We start from the raw sequence: 16,320 nt of genomic DNA on the forward strand, positions 1-16,320 counted from the left end.
TGGCAAATGTCGTCTACATCAAAGCCCAAGATCTGGAAGGTAAGCAAATACACATCTTCTTGGTTTGAATAAATGTTTTGTTATTGTATACATTTTTAATGTGATCAAATCTAACTCACTGAAATATAAATAACAAGCGTGTTTTTGAAACAGATAAGGTTGTGATTCCAACCATTTACCTCTGAATACACCAAACTACCAGCCTGTGCAGCTATACACAGTATGGCAGGGACAGCCCATGAAAGCAGGGGACTTCTGGTCCACGACCCTGCTCCTTACAGAGTCTCTGACCCCTATGTTGACATTATCAACAGAGAGAGCCACACCATTTCTGTGTTGAATGTGGGGACCTTGCGGTATTTCATCCATTTTCCTTTAGACCAGTGGACTCAGCCAGTTGGCTGGTTTTCATAGTGACTCTGCACTTCATGAATCAATTAGAGCAGTCGATTACACAGTTAAGTCAACTCACCTGGTGTCTTGGGTCTCAATTGGGTGCTGATTTTAAGGTGAAAACAAAAACCAGCACATCCTGTAGCTCTCCAGGTCCAGGGTTGAGAAACACTGATTTAGACAGTCTCTGCTGTGAGCAGTCAGCCCCCGTAGTCAGGCCCATGTCAAGGAACCGACTGACCACACCTTAAGGACTCCCCAGTTTAATGGTGAGAGGGTTCATCTTCTCCCCACCCTGGGAAAACACAAATGTACACACACACTAGCAACATATAAACTTTGTTAAATATACGATTAATATCGAGAATATGTTGTAGTGCATATTGTTGCAGTGCATATTGCCATTGAGCACCTGTGGCTCACATGTCACACGTTGCATACAAACACACTCACCAGTATCATTGGACCCATCAGTGACTAGAGAGAAGGGCTGGTTGCAAAGACCCCTCACTAACTCATCCATCAGACAGGGGGCTACATGTTTGTTTATGATGCCGGTTGTCTTGATTCTGGTTGAGAAATATTTGTTCCCAATCTTTGAGTCTGGAAAACACTCCTTGACGAGAGGGCGGAGGTGGTCTGTGAAGTCTAATGGATTATTGTACAAAATGTAACCTACATCTGCAATGACAGTCAGCCTAACAGTACATATGTGTGTCTCTTCTACAGTACTATTCTACTAAGTGGGTTAAAGGTATACTATGCAAGATTTTTAACTCGAGCATGTCTGTGATGTACTGGCAATCTCTGTCTTTACGCACTTTTGCCAAATTTGTGCAACTTTATCTGTAATGGTTATTCTAAAATGTTTTCTGGATGTTTCTGGGCATGGTGCTATTTTATATGTAAAGAGGGGTGGGTGTGGCTACAGAGCCTGTGGTTTGGGATCAGATTGAACTATTTGTTGTTATAGCTAGCTAGCTAAATGCTGTAATGATACAGTGAAGCAAAAAGACAAGCCGCCAGGGCTCGTTCAAGAACTGGAGTTACTGTAACCTCAAAATTGCTTTTCTTTGGTGGCGTCATCTGAAGTTCACCGAGGGAATGAAAAGTGGCATCGAGCTGGCTTGTTTTCTGTTAGACCTGTAAGTAATGTTACCTCTATCTATGCCGCCAGGGTAGTCAAACCTAGGGCTTTTTTGACTGGAATGTCTGGTTTTCAAATTATTTGTGCCCGGTTCATGGGCCCATGCAGACAATGCAGCCTAATGTCTGTCCCAAGTAATATTTGAATATTGAACTGTTGAATACATGTTGAATATTTATCAATAATTTAGTCCCGATTTATCGATTCCTCAAAATCTCTCATTGTCCCAGCCTTGGGGTGGCCGTGTCCAAATAAGTGCACTTGCCTACCAGTGTCAGCACTGGATAAGAAAGTTAAGCAGGTGAAATTTTCTCTAAATGTAGTGCACTTAAAATCCCAGGATGGTATACTTATTTAGCATATATTTCAGGAAGTAAACGACCATTTTGTTCTGATAAAGATCTAAATATATAATATAATGCGCAGCTTTGCTGTCGTTTTCCTTCAATAAGAGCAACAAGAAACGTGAGCATGACTGTACAAGGACGGAACGTCTTACAACACTTCCGCAGTACGATGGAAAAATAGAATGGAGGGTATTTTTCACATACTGTCCATTGCATACTAAAGCGTATACAGGAAACAGTACACAGTATGCTTAGTAGACGGTGCATATTTTGAGGACACAGAACATGGCCTTTTTTTTTTTTTGATGGGAGGAAAGAGTTTTGGGGTTGACTCCCTTCTGCCATGATACATAAAGCTGCGTCTGTGCTCGCCGGATCCACATTAAATTACCGCAGGTTTGTTTGCTTGTTTTAATCAGGCAGATCACTGGATGGTTAGTAGATATGTCATTATAAATTCCATCGGTAGAAACTAGTTGGCTAAGATCGCCATCTCATGTCTGCGACAAATATATCACAGAAAAATTTAGATGTCCCTTTATGAGTAGTTGTACAAATAAAAAACCCCAAAACGAACAGTATCGGAACGGTATGAGGGGAAATTTTTGAGGTTTCGGAACTGTTACTTTTTCAAACCGTGGTATGTAGTTCCGTGAAACCATAAAGCGACCCTGCCCAGTCCATATGTACTGAGTATATTTGTGTTTAATATGGTTCAATATTGCCTGTGAATCCATATTAACAGTGTACGAATGTTCTCTCTGCACATTAATGCTGCAACAAAAGAAGCCACTGCTTTCTTTCAGCATATAACCCCCCCCCCCCCCCTTTTTTGCTGATGTCACCTCCTTGATCAGAAGTTTGACATCAAGTTCTCAGAATATTGAAAAGGGGAAGCAGCCGTGTCTGGTGTGTGACACAAATAGAAATGGGAAGTATGTGGCCTCTGTCTCTTTGTGGCTGTTTCTGTTGAAATGTTCTCTCGGTTTTCTTTAAACTGCCGAACAGCAAACTTTGGAAAACACAGCAGTTATATTTTAAAAATGTATTTGAATTCACAGCAACAGTTTTCAGGCTAAGTTGTAGTGATTTAAATATGGACCAGCAGTGAGGGGAAAATGTGAAGTGTGTTTTTTGTTAAACTGATTCCATTTTAGACAGTTTGACTTATTTTTTTTTAAGTTGAGCTGATGAGAAATGTTAAGTTTACACAGTTCACATGAGTGAAGATTGGGAGTGCGGTGCATACCCGTAACAAATAAACCGAATTTAGGGCTGTTTTAAGCATATTTTCATTGTCATTAGTGTGGCCAGCTACGGTACAGGCTAAACAGTGTGTACTTCGGTTATTTTATTGTGCAATTGTATGTGCCAATTCATATGTGCTTAGCGTGTTATTTTTTTGGTGCTTCCAGGTTCCATAGACGTGAGGTAAAGGAGGTAACATTGGTTTAGACCGGTGATTCCCAGCCTGGAGTACCCGTGTGTGTGCTGGTTTCAGTCCTGGAGTACCCCTGTGTGTGTTGGTTTTGGGCCTTACAAATGGTTTTGTAATCCTTTTCAGATTGATATATTGCTACAAATTTGTCTCATCTCTTCTGGAATTTTCTTTGATTTTGGCATAGTGTGCATGTAGGATCTTTGTGGTGACTACTTCACTTTGATGGGAAGGATCAATATGAGTGAGTTCTAAATTCAACATGGCAGACTGCACTCAACCCTGGCTAGGTTCACTCAGCTGAATCTATCGATCAATCTATCGATCGATATGCGTGTTTGATAACATTTCTGTTGAAATAAATGCAATAATAATAAAAAAAGAGTTTTCTGTTCATTCAGCTTCCCTTTGTTGAATATTACATTTTGTCTAAAGATCTGAAACCATTCAGGGTGACCAATGTGCAATAATGGAGGATATTGGGAAAGGGGAAATACTTTTTCATGGCACTGTATATACCCTACACATGCCCTAAGGTGGTAGGGTGGAAACCCCAATCATTGGTCCCCTCCAGTTACCCATAATGCCCCAGACGACTCTCCTAAAAAGCAATTTATTTTATTTTAGTGTTGTGTCTTACTGACTGCAAATCCATACCATGTTCTGTCTGCTTCTTATTGTAAGAAAACAATCCTTTTTACTAAGATTTTGGAAACTAATCATGAATGTGGTCGGATTTGGTGAAAGGCTGCCCCATGATCCTCGGTGGCTAGTTTGAGATGGGGCGTTCTTATCTGAAGGTCATGGTGAATGTTCTGCACTATTCATAGACTGCTGGCCCCCTCTTGTGGTTAACATTAGTATATAGCCTATTTTAGTCTCTAGCCTGAGTTTACGAAAGACACTAGATAAGAACATTATGTAGTTTCATTTCTGCTAAGTTCATTAAAAGAGACCGTTAAATAGTTTCATTTTTAAGATAAGACGATTGATGCTAATGTCTCAGCTTTTCTTTCTTCATTAGCCTTGAGAGATATATGTAACTAGTATGAATAATAAGTTGATTGTTAAATTTAACAAAATAACTTCCTGTTGTTTAATGCATATTAATTTAGAGAAATTATAAGATGCATCATTCTTACAATCTCCCGAATAATAGTAATAATATGCTAATTCCAATATTGCTGTTAGCATAGATATACCAAAAAAAGAAACCGAGTTTGTTACAAAACTTTTGTTATTTCTGTGCAGTATTACAAGAAATGATTGTGCTGGTGAAGTACCTGAACTTCATTTTACAAGCCTGGAACTTTAATGGGGTTGTTCGCTATCTGCTAATTCATACAGATGAACATGTGAGGAGACCTGAACATTCTATCTGTATTGATAATGCAGGCAAGGATTTTCTATGGAGTGCTTGAGGAGTGTCTGGCTCAGACTCCATTAGGCTATTTTAGCATGATATAACACTTTTATTTGCCTCAAACTATGGGAGGAGATATGCAATGAGATTAAACATTTTTTGGCCATTACGTCAGGTCCTTCATGACATCAAGGACCTGGTCCCAACAGCTCAGAGCCCGGTAACACATTGAACTCCATCCATTCCATCCACACATAGCAACTGATGGCAATGTTCATGCTGATATAATTCGATATTGCAATGCAATTGATTTATTGTACTGTACTGTCGCTGATGCTTAAAACACACCATAGTGACCCTGTACAATGTAGTCTGGAGCCATTCGCAGATTTACCTTTACAGTCACTTCAAGTGTACATATTACATGGTTGTGAGAAAAAAACAAGTTCAACTAAAATGTTTCTAGTTGTCCAAAAATAATTTTTTGAAGTCTATGCAATTTGAAATGAACACTTTATTCGATTAATTGCATGGTTGTCTCTAAACCGAAACTTTATATTTAGAGAACTGTGTCAATACAACAAGATAACTAAGTGGAATCAACAAATATTTTTGCAACGTACTTGCTTTATTGTTAATAAAAGAAAATAAACAGAAACCAAGTTAATTATGTCTCAGTGAATGATGACAAATTATAATTTCTTTCCCAAAATCTGTTTTTATTGTATGTCCTTCTTACCACCAATGCATAATTTCAGATGTTTCAGATCTTCAAATATACTATTTTCATATTAAATAAAATTAAATATCTACTTACAGCAAACATAACTATGTTTGGAAAACAAATCAACAGTATATTATAATGTGTGCTATTATATACACTATGATATATCAGGGCTTGATCTTACGCTCAAAAAATAAAATGTTGACTTTCGTAACTCAGTTATCTCAACAGGTTCCACTTCAGTGAGTCGAGTGCCATCAAAATTGTATTATTTTGTATGACCAGATTAACTGACTCAGTAGAACTTGTTTTAGTGCAAAATGAAGCTGATTACATGAGATAATGGGAATCTCAAGAGTATGAAGCTTATTACATGAGAATCACAGGGGTATGGATGTGATGGCATGAGAATCACAGGGGTATGGATGTGATGGCATGAGAATCACAGGGGTATGGATGTGATGGCATGAGAATCACAGGGATATGGATATGATTCACATGGGTATGGATGAGAATCACATGGGTATGGATGAGAATCACAGGGGTATGGATGAGAATCACAGGGGTATGAAGCTGAGGAATTAACAGATGGCTACATCAAAGAAAACTTCATCAGATCTGGTTTGTTATGTAATAATGTAAATAATTCTGTAATGTGACAAGCGGTGTAATTTGTTTAAGCGTGGCCCTTTTTAATTTCAATGTTTAATTCAAGTGTTGGGCTTTCAAAGTTGAATAAATAAGGCTTCTATTCCAGATCAGCAAGAAGAATAAAAACATGGGAACAGGATCAAAGTGAACCAACGTTCCAGAATATATGGGCACAAAGCAGTCATGCTCATAGAGTAAAGGAAATATGCTGCAGCTTCAACATAAAAAAAGTTCACTTGAAGTTAAACACTCTATGGCCAATCACGGCAATATAACTTTACATCATCATAATGTAATTTATATCATCATACAAATGTTTATATTATCAGTTTATTATTACATTTATTAAAAGCAGATATAAAATGAAAGTGCTGGGATGATTGACATAACAGGATATAACACTTCTATCAAGTAATAACCAGTATCTAACACTGCTGTCTAATGAGATTATAGATTACAGATTATAGTTCATTTGACTGAAAGCACACACGGGTATTCCTTGATTTCAGTGTAGCTGTAGGACAGGTGGAGAGGGAAGGTTCTCCTACTTGTAGCCCAGTCCGGACCGGCTGATGTGGCAGAACAGGGTCATAGAAAAGCACATGCCCAGGACCTGTCCACAGAACCACAGAGAGATTCAGTATCATAGACACCTGCACAGAACCTGCAGAAATCATTACTGAAGTTACACACCACGGGCTATTGTGGTTTGGCAGTGGAATGCTTGCTAAGACAGGGGCAGTACCTCAATGATGCAGAGGCCAATCATGCCTGCTCCTGCGCTCAAGAAGTTATTATCGAACCAGTTCTTGAACTTCTTATAGCAGCCCTGAGAGGGAGGAGAACAGAGAGCAGCCTGCATCACACAGCGTGCAGTGTTCACTCAGCCTGAGCTTCAGCCTCTGTGGCAGACTGTGTATGTGCCAACATGGCTTACCTTTAAGGAACAATTAACCTGTTTTTAAACTGAAGTGTTAATTATTTTATCATTTTTATTGTTATTTAGAAACTGAAGTATTGATTACATGGTGTGCCATGGATGTATCAGAGATATGTAAAAATAGTGGTCAGATTATAAAACTACAGTTGATAAGCTCGGCAGTTCTAAAAAGTATATGCTCGATAATATGCAAATTGTAAACAACAGTTTAACTCATTTTTGGGCTTTCAGCAAACAGTGGGTAGTACTGTCGCCTCACAGCAAGAAGGTTGTGGGTTTGAATCTCGGCTTGGGGCCTTTCTGTGTGGAGTTTGCATATTCTCCCTGTGTCCGTGTGGGTTTCCTCTGGGTAGTCCGGTTTCCTCCCACAGTCCAACAACATGTAGGTAGGCTAATTGGAGACTCTAAATTGCCCATAGGTACACACACCGTGACCCTGCTCAGGATAAGCAGGCATAGATAATGTATGGAAGCTACTTATGGTGTATTGTAATCATGGTGTATTGTAATCATGGTGTATGGTAATCATGGTGTATGGTAATCATGGTGTATGGTAATCATGGTGTATGGTAATAAAGGTGTATGGTAATCATGGTGTATGGCAATCATGGTGTACGATAATAAAGGTGTACGGTAATGATGGTGTATGGTATTATGGTGTATTGTAATGATGGTGTATGGTAATAAAGGTGTATTGTAATCATGGTGTGTGGTAATCATGGTGTATGGTAATCATGGTGTATGGTAATCCCAGTGCATGGTAATCATGGTGTGTGGTAATCATGGTGTATGGTAATCATGGTGTGTGGTAATCATGGTGTATGGTAATCATGGTGTGTGGTAATCCCAGTGCATGGTAATCATGGTGTGTGGTAATCATGGTGTATGGTAATCATGGTGTGTGGTAATAATGGTGTGTAGTAATAAAGGTGTATTGTAATCATGGTGTATGGTAAACATGGTGTGTGGTAATAATGGTGTGTAGTAATCCCAGTGCATGGTAATCATGGTGTATGGTAATCATGGTGTGTGGTAATCATGGTGTATGGTAATCATGGTGTGTGGTAATCCCAGTGCATGGTAATCATGGTGTGTGGTAATCATGGTGTATGGTAATCATGGTGTGTGGTAATAAAGGTGTGTGGTAATCCCAGTACATGGTAACCATGGTGTGGGGTAATAAAGGTGTGTGGTAATCCCAGTACATGGTAATCATGGTCTGTGGTAATCATGGTGTATGGTAATCACGGTGTGTGGTAATAAAGGTGTATTGTAATCATGGTGTATGGTAATCCCAGTGCATGGTAATCATGGTGTATGGTAATCACAGTTTAGCATACTGTACCTCTAACCAGTAATTCTGAGGTGTGCAGGGGTTGGTAGCGCAACATGAATCAGGTACATTGGTCTTCCAGTCAGACATATTGTAGACCCCACAGCAGTGGAACTGAAAGGTGCATCACATGACTGTTAAAACGGGCTTGTTTGCTCTCTATTTCAACACATAAACTGTATTTAAAAATCCGAGAAATGAAAACCATGTCATACACTCAGAACTGGTGCAATACATGAATGACCCAAGTGTAAATATCTTTTTATTGCATTTAAAGTTTAAATTAACCCCCAGTATAAAGATGTATGCTAATTTTTCCAAATTTGTAAACAGAATATTGATAAAATTTCCTTCCTGAGGTCAGGTCCAATTCTGATTGGCACCCTTTAAATATGAAATGCCAAATCATCCTGTAGGGGGCTGTGTAAGAACGCTGTTTCTTTCAGGATAAAAAAAACTCATTTAAAATCTCCTTCACATATACATGACCATACATAACTATTAAAATGATGATTCTGATTGGATAGGGTCTTTATTATGAAGTGCACAGGAACTTTAATATACAACGGGCGACATGGCTCAGGAGGTAAGAACGATTGTCTGGCAGTCGGAGGGTTGCCTGTTCAAACCCCGGCCTGGGCGTGTCGAAGTGTCCTTGAGCAAGACACCTAACCCCTAACTGCTCTGGCGAATGAGAGGCATCAATTGTAAAGCGCTTTGGATAAAAGTGCTATATAAATGCAGTCCATTTACCATTTACAACACTTTCTTTCTTTCTTTCTTTAAAATAAAGTAGACAGGTTGATACAAATTAAGCTTTAATATAAAGCAGACAGGTTGATAAATATAAGACAGACAGGTTGATAAACATAAAGCAGACAGGTTGAAAAACATATAGCAGACAGGTTGATAAATATATAGCAGACAGTTGACAAAACATATAGCAACAGGAATAATAGCAGACAGGTTGATAATAATAAGCAGACAGGTTGATAAATATAAGCAGACAGGTTGATAGACATAAAGCAGACAGGTTGAAAACATATAGCAGACAGGTTGATAATATAAAGCAGACAGGTTGATAAATATAAGACAGACAGGTTGATAAACATAAAGCAGACAGGTTGAAAAACATATAGCAGACAGGTTGATAAATATATAGCAGACAGGTTGATAAACATATAGCAGACAGGTTGATAAATATATAGCAGACAGGTTGATAAACATAAAGCAGACAGGTTGATAAATATATAGCAGACAGGTTGATAAATATATAGCAGACAGGTTGATAAATATAAAGCAGACAGGTTGATAAATATATAGCAGACAGGTTGATAAATATATAGCAGACAGGTTGATAAATATAAAGCAGACAGGTTGATAAATATAAAACAGACAGGTTGATAAATATATAGCAGACAGGTTGATAAATATATAGCAGACAGGTTGATAAATATATAGCAGACAGGTTGATAAACATAAAGCAGACAGGTTGATAAACATAAAGCAGACAGGTTGATAAATATGAAGCTTTAAAATGCATTCTGCAGATAGGCAGTACTCACCAGGCTCTGGATTGTGTCCCAGTCGTCTATGTGTTTTGGGTTTTTCTGTTTCTGGTCCCTGGTCTGGTTCAGACTGTTCATTAGATCTTGCTCAATAAACTTTTCATACTGACACACAAAAAACAGAAAACTCGGTTAGCATTATGCTAAATTCACCTACAAGCCCTCTCTCTCCTTCATTGGGTTATAGTCTCTCTCGCCCCTCTCTCTCCTTCATTGTGTTATAGTGTCTCTCGCCCCTCTCTCTCCTTCATTCTGTTTTAGTCTCTATCGCCTCTCTCTCTGCTTCATCTTGTGAAGCTCCCTTGCCTCTCTCTCTCCTTCATTGAGTTATAGTCCCTCTCTTTTGCCTCTCTCTCTTCTTCATTCTGTTGCAATCTCTCTTGCTTCTCTCTCGCCCCTCTCTCTCCTTAATTCTGTTGTAGTCTCTCTCCCCCCTCTCTCTCCTTAATTCTGTTGCAGTCTCTCTCGCCCCTCTCTCTCCTTTGCTCTGTTTCAGCCTCTCTTCCCTTTAGAGTCCCTCCCTCTCCAGTGTGATTTCCATTTTCTCTCACCTTTTCCTCGTATACAAGCAGGGTACAGGCAATGGACAGCTCTGCCAACATCAGGATAAACAGCAGAATAAAGTACTGCAATGGACAGGCATGAAAAAACCTGAATCAGGATACAGTACTGCAATGAACAAGCATACAAAACCTGCATCCGAATACAGCACTGCAATGGACAAACATGCTACCGTAAAACCTGCATCAGGATACAGCACTGCAACAACCAAACATGCTACAGTAAAATCTGCATCAGGATACAGCACTGCAACAACCAAGCATGATACAGTAAAACCTGCATCAGGATACAGCACTGCAACAACCAAACATGCTACCGTAAAACCTGCATCAGGATACAGCACTGCAACAACCAAACATGCTGCAGTGAAACCTGCATCAGGACACAGCACTGCAACAACCAAACATGCTACCGTAAAACCTGCATCAGGATACAGCACTGCAACAACCAAACATGCTGCAGTGAAACCTGCATCAGGACACAGCACTGCAACAACCAAACATGCTGCAGTAAAACCTGCATCAGGATACAGCACTGCAACAACCAAGCATGCTGCAGTAAAACCTGCATCAGGACACAGCACTGCAACAACCAAGCATGCTGCAGTAAAACCTGCATCAGGACACAGCACTGCAACAACCAAGCATGATACAGTAAAACCTATATCAGGAAACAGCACTGCAGTGGAGTTGCTTCAGTATATATCCAGCTGTATAAATGGATACAATGTAAAATGCTATGTAAAAGTTGTGTAAGTCGCTCTGGATAAGAGCGTCTGCTAAATGCCTGTAATGTAATGTAATGTAATGTTAGTGTCACCCACAGAGATGAGCAGACAGCGATTCTCCTTGAGGGCACCGAGGAATCCCAGAAAGGATATGCAGGTGACGATGGTGCCCGTGATGACCAGGAAGTTGGGTACATTCAGGTATGCCAGGGTGGGCATCAGTGATGAGAACGAGGAGTTTGTCATCAAATAAATCCCAAAACCCAGGACAGAAACCCCACACAGCTGCCATTAAAAACAAGGAAACAAGAAATGTCATCATTTAACTGTGATAACTACACACAAAAACGAGAGACATCTTATCATTTACCTATGATAATTTTATACATAAACAGGAGACAGTTAATAATTCATCAATCTCCTCTTCTCTTTTACCTACTATACTTTTTGGAAAATAGTTACTGAAAATAACTCATATTTAAGAATCTTGCCTGTGTTTTGGATTCTGTACCAACAGGTGTGAGAGAAACGCAATCATACAATATCCATTGATGTTAACCTTGACCTGTCTCCCTGACATTTAGGTAAACAGAATGAATCAGCCTCTAGCTCATTGGACAATGCTGAAATCCATTTGGTTTCCTGTTATAGCACTGTATATATATTTGTATATGATATTATTAAAGACCCTGTGAAATTAAAACAGCATTTTCATAGTCATAGTAGTTCTATTGAGATTTTGAATGGCTTTTTATCTTAAAAGCAAAAAAGTTGTTATGGATAGTGGATTTTCCATTGATGGCTGAAGTTTATGGTGTCATTAACAATGTAATTAACATAAAATGTTTTTTAAGCATTAATCAGCAGTGAGGGAAAATTGGCTCATTGCATGAATATATTTATATGCCTGCTTGTTACTTTACTATTACTGACTGTAGCATAGCTACCGTAACTGTATGAGCTGCATGAACTTGCTGGATAAGTCACTGCTGAGGCTGAGTAATGCAAAATAAAGCATAGCTGTGCCGGGAGGAACACATCTTTTCTGAGAGTAACCTTCAGTCTCTTTTGGGGGCTCCCTCATAATTCAAAATCTGTTCAAAATGAATGCATGGTTTGAGTTCATTATCAGACTAAATTTAATTAGCTAGAAGAAAGTTAAGTGCCAGCTCATTGAGGGCAGGTGAAAATGGCAGCTTATACAAGCTAGACAAATATGACTGGTGGAGGGATTGACAAGACGTGGTTGTTGAAGTTTGGGGTCTGATTAGAGATAGAGTGATGGTGGAGGATTGGTATTACAAAGCAAAGAAGAGCATGAGGGTGTTTCAGAGTGTGTGGTGTTATAAGGAGGCTCTATGTTCAGTGGAGGAAGGTGAGCTATTCTTTGAACATGGAATACGATGACGGAGTGGGAAATGTTTCCTTGTTTGTGCCAGATTTTCCATATGATTTTTAATTTTTTAAAAATTGTTCCTTTGTTTTTTATTTATGTAATGTCATCGGTGTGTTGAGTGTGGAAATAAAGGATGGATAAAATTCCATTAGCAAGCATGCTAACCTAGACAGCTGACTGGCCACTCAGACAGTGAATATTTGTCTCCAATCTGACACATGCTTATTCACCTGATTTTCTTTGGTTGGGATTGGTTGGTTTTGGAGTCTATGTCACAGTTAGCTTCCTACATAAATGCTTGTGGGAGACTGTATAATGTGTTGTTTAGGAAAAACAAACTTATGAATATTAGAGAAGGACCACAACCCCTACGTCAACTAGCTCTCTGGCTCGCATATATTTTACTTTGCTTCTAAAAGAAATTGTATTGTTTTCCCCATTTATAGAAACAGTCATTGGAAACCGTTTATGGAAGCGGCAAGTATGCAGCGTTTTACATTGGCTTACTGAGCGAATAAATTGATTGATCAAGGTCTTTGAGTGTGTACCTGTCTTCCTCTCATTAGCCTAATAAGAGCAAGAGCAAGTTGTGATGTCCGCAGGTGACTCACCCAGCATACGAGGTTCACAGCACACATTGTGTACTTCAGACAGTTCAGACAACTCTGAGACATCTTCCTGCAGTGGCTCTTCCCTCTGCAGAACAGCGCTCGTTAAACAAGCGTGTGAAATGCGATGGCTTTGCAGCATTTTACACACTTCAGCACGTACAGCCTGTAAATTTCGGATTTGCACACATCAACAAATAAATAAAGAAGAAGTAGACTTGTGGGAAACATGGGAAATGTTTTTTCGAAACTGTCCCCCATCCAAAAATGAGAACAAGCAGACACTGCTAGTACCCCCCAGGTCAGGGGTGCAGGAGACGAGAGGGGGGGGGGTTGGGGGGGGGGCGGTGGGGGGTGGGGGAGGGAGGCATGAGTCCCCCTCAGGAACCATTCTAGGTTTTCTGCAGCCCTATCAGCCCCTGGGCCACTAAGTGATTTTCCGTCAGGTTGCAATGTGGGAAATTGTGATGGGGGGGGGAGAAAACCTAAGGCAAGGCAGCTAGCCCCCAAACAAACTGGAGCTGAAGAAAGAGCTGCAGTAAAGGCCTGCCAGAAAATCGCCAGAGAAGAAAGATACTCAACGCCTGGTGATCCTGGTCTATGAGTCTGTCAGATATGTTGTGCTTAGATTATGGTTTTACAGAGGGAAACTGAATTTCATGCAATATTATTTTGATTCTAAAAATGTGGCCTGCCCTCCCTGCCGCAAGCATCAAAGAAAATGTGATTGGGGCAATTTCAAATCCTCTGATAATCTAGGCAGACAATCTATGGGTCTCACCTGCAAAGTTTGTCTCAGAATAGATAAACCAAAAGACACAGGACACCATATCGGGGGTTGGAGACCCTGCATGGCTACATGCTGAACATTTCCCTTTAAGTTTGAATGCAATCTTTATGTAGGCCCGTCCTTGTCATAGATGAGTCTGACCCCCCTTCCCTTCTCTCCTACACCTTAACTTGGCATCACCCAATCAGAGCAAACATCCTCAACCCATGCTGGGTAAGGTATTCAAAATAGCGACACGAAAAAGTTGTGGTGTTGCGGTTGGTTTCTGAGTTTTTCGATTTTTATTTTGGTGGTGGTACCTTGGTTGTGTGTTTTTAGCTGGCCTCCTTTCCATCCTGTGGCACTTAAACTAGAAGTGGGTAACACTTTGAAAAGGTCTGGCTTATATTATATTTATAAACACAAACACAGCATGTTTCCTACTGCAGAGAGGCACACATAATCACAAACACTGCGTGTTTCCTGCTGCAGAGGCACACATAATCACAAACACAGCATTTTTTCTATGGCAGAGAGACACATATAATCACAAACACAGTGTGTTTCCTACTACAGAGAGACACACATAATCACAAACACAGCGTGTTTCCTGCTGCAGAGAGACACACATAATCACGAACACAGCACATTTCCTACTGCAGAGGCACACATAATCACAAACACAGCATGTTTCCTGCTGTAGAGGCACACCTAATCACAAACACAACATGTTTTCTACTGCAGAGAGACACACAATCACAAACACAGCGTGTTTCCTACTGCAGAGAGACACACATAATCACGAACATAGCATATTTCCTACTGCAGAGAGGCACACATAATCACAAACACAGCGTGTTTCCTACTACAGAGAGACACACATAATCACAAACACAGAATGTTTCCTACTACAGAGAGACACACATAATCACAAACACAGCATGTTTCCTACTACAGAGAGACACACATAATCACAAACACAGCATGTTTCCTACTACAGAGAGGCACATGTAATCACAAACACAGAATGTTTCCTGTGGTAGGCATCTGGCCCGGGGGTGTAAAAGAGCATTTTACGGTCTGTGAGGGCGGCTCTTCCCACAGCCCATGCCGGATCTCAGTGAGACGCCATTTTAAGCGCCGCTGTTACCATAACATGCTAGGCGAGCAGAAAACACGTCCATGTCTTTTACAGCTAGAAACCATAACTTTTGCTTATATTACAAACAAACTATTGCCTACACATGTATTGTACAAGTAAAGATAAAAATGGAAAAATAATGAATTGTTTTTCAAAAAATGAGGGACCCCTTGTCAGGTTAATATGACACACCTTTAACTCGTACGGATGGATCAGTGGGAGCTGAACAGCAAATAAATGCCTAGTTTAGGTTTCTGCTTCATAAATATCCCTTCAAAATATGAAATCTTCCTTTTAAAACACTTTTCTCAGACAGTTCTCATATCATAGTTATGATAAGTTGTGCTTCATTGTAAACCTGTAAGTAAAACTAAACAAAATTTACGGCACTAAAGTGGCAAGTTTAGTGTTTGTGTTGTGTTTTGAAACTACATTATATTGCTATCGCTGTGAACCTACCTGGGGAATGACTTCATTCATTTAACCTTGTTATATGGTAAGGTCTTTAGCGGATTAATCAAAGCAATTAAATAAATCTTTACTTCCCATTACATATCATTATTATTGGAATGAAACCTATAATTGCAACTTGAAGAGTTTGAGACATTCAGAACATACAACGGTGGCTGTTCTCGAATTGTTTGTGCAGTATGTCCTACTGTAGTTGCTATAAAGAATACAGAGCACTGACATGGTTTAAGGACAACAAATATATTCCCTTTAAGCTGAAAATAAGCAAACTGGATGCACAAGAGATGCAATTCTGTTCTTTCACGGAGGAAGAGGAAGAGGGTTGACAATAACAGGGCTAAAGTTCTTTTCTTCTTTTTCTCTAATTTTTAGCTGTCAGAAACAACACACTCTTACCTGATCAGCTAAATCAGTTTTCTCTCTTGCTCGGATCCGTCAACAATCTTGAAAAAGGATGTTTTTTATTGTCTTTTTTTTTCTTCTTCCTCTGTCCTTACCGGTAGTGATGTTGAAAAGTACAGTTGGTGGCGATTTTAGCAGGGTGCTTTCCAGCGGAACACTGCGCACAAGCTGACGATGTGTGCGAGAGGTGGGTGGAGTTTATTAATATGCCTGAGGCTTCCTGTCATAACCCCCTCCCAAACACACACACACACACACACACAAGTGCACAAGCTTCTTTGTACCAGTCAGACAAGCCCCACCATCCCCTGCACATTATTTAAATAACATGCCCCTACAGT

At 39.8% G+C, this 16,320-nt stretch overlaps 1 protein-coding gene and 1 long non-coding RNA gene across 2 annotated transcripts; one reads left to right on the forward strand and one right to left on the reverse strand.

The window, feature by feature from the left end:
- Positions 1–6,080: 6,080 nt before the first annotated feature.
- Positions 6,081–16,165, reverse strand: LOC135234742 (leukocyte surface antigen CD53-like). Its single transcript, XM_064299634.1, has 8 exons — positions 15,974–16,165; positions 13,200–13,284; positions 11,289–11,477; positions 10,456–10,530; positions 9,902–10,009; positions 8,349–8,450; positions 6,809–6,892; positions 6,081–6,676 (listed from the first exon to the last, which is right to left on the reverse strand). Exons 2-8 carry the CDS (start codon positions 13,260–13,262, stop codon positions 6,608–6,610), a joined length of 690 nt encoding a protein of 229 aa, XP_064155704.1. The 5' UTR covers positions 13,263–13,284; positions 15,974–16,165; the 3' UTR covers positions 6,081–6,607.
- LOC135234743 (uncharacterized) lies at positions 8,916–9,675 on the forward strand. The gene is made up of 2 exons (XR_010324189.1): positions 8,916–9,128; positions 9,502–9,675. It is a non-coding gene; the product is annotated as an uncharacterized LOC135234743 (long non-coding RNA).
- Positions 16,166–16,320: the final 155 nt, after the last annotated feature.

Source organism: Anguilla rostrata, chromosome 11, assembly GCF_018555375.3.
Source record: "Anguilla rostrata isolate EN2019 chromosome 11, ASM1855537v3, whole genome shotgun sequence".
In the NCBI taxonomy this organism is placed as follows: Eukaryota; Metazoa; Chordata; class Actinopteri; order Anguilliformes; family Anguillidae; genus Anguilla; species Anguilla rostrata.

Bases quoted from the DNA above. Each gene is read 5' to 3' on its own strand.
- LOC135234742 (XM_064299634.1), bottom strand. From the start codon at position 13,262: ATGTCTCAGAGTTGTCTGAACTGTCTGAAGTACACAATGTGTGCTGTG. The intron at 10,531-11,288 runs GTGGGTGACACT...TGTCCATTGCAG, and splicing joins ATCGCTGTCTGCTCATCTCT to TACTTTATTCTGCTGTTTAT. The intron at 10,010-10,455 runs GTGAGAGAAAAT...TTTGTGTGTCAG, and splicing joins TGCTTGTATACGAGGAAAAG to TATGAAAAGTTTATTGAGCA.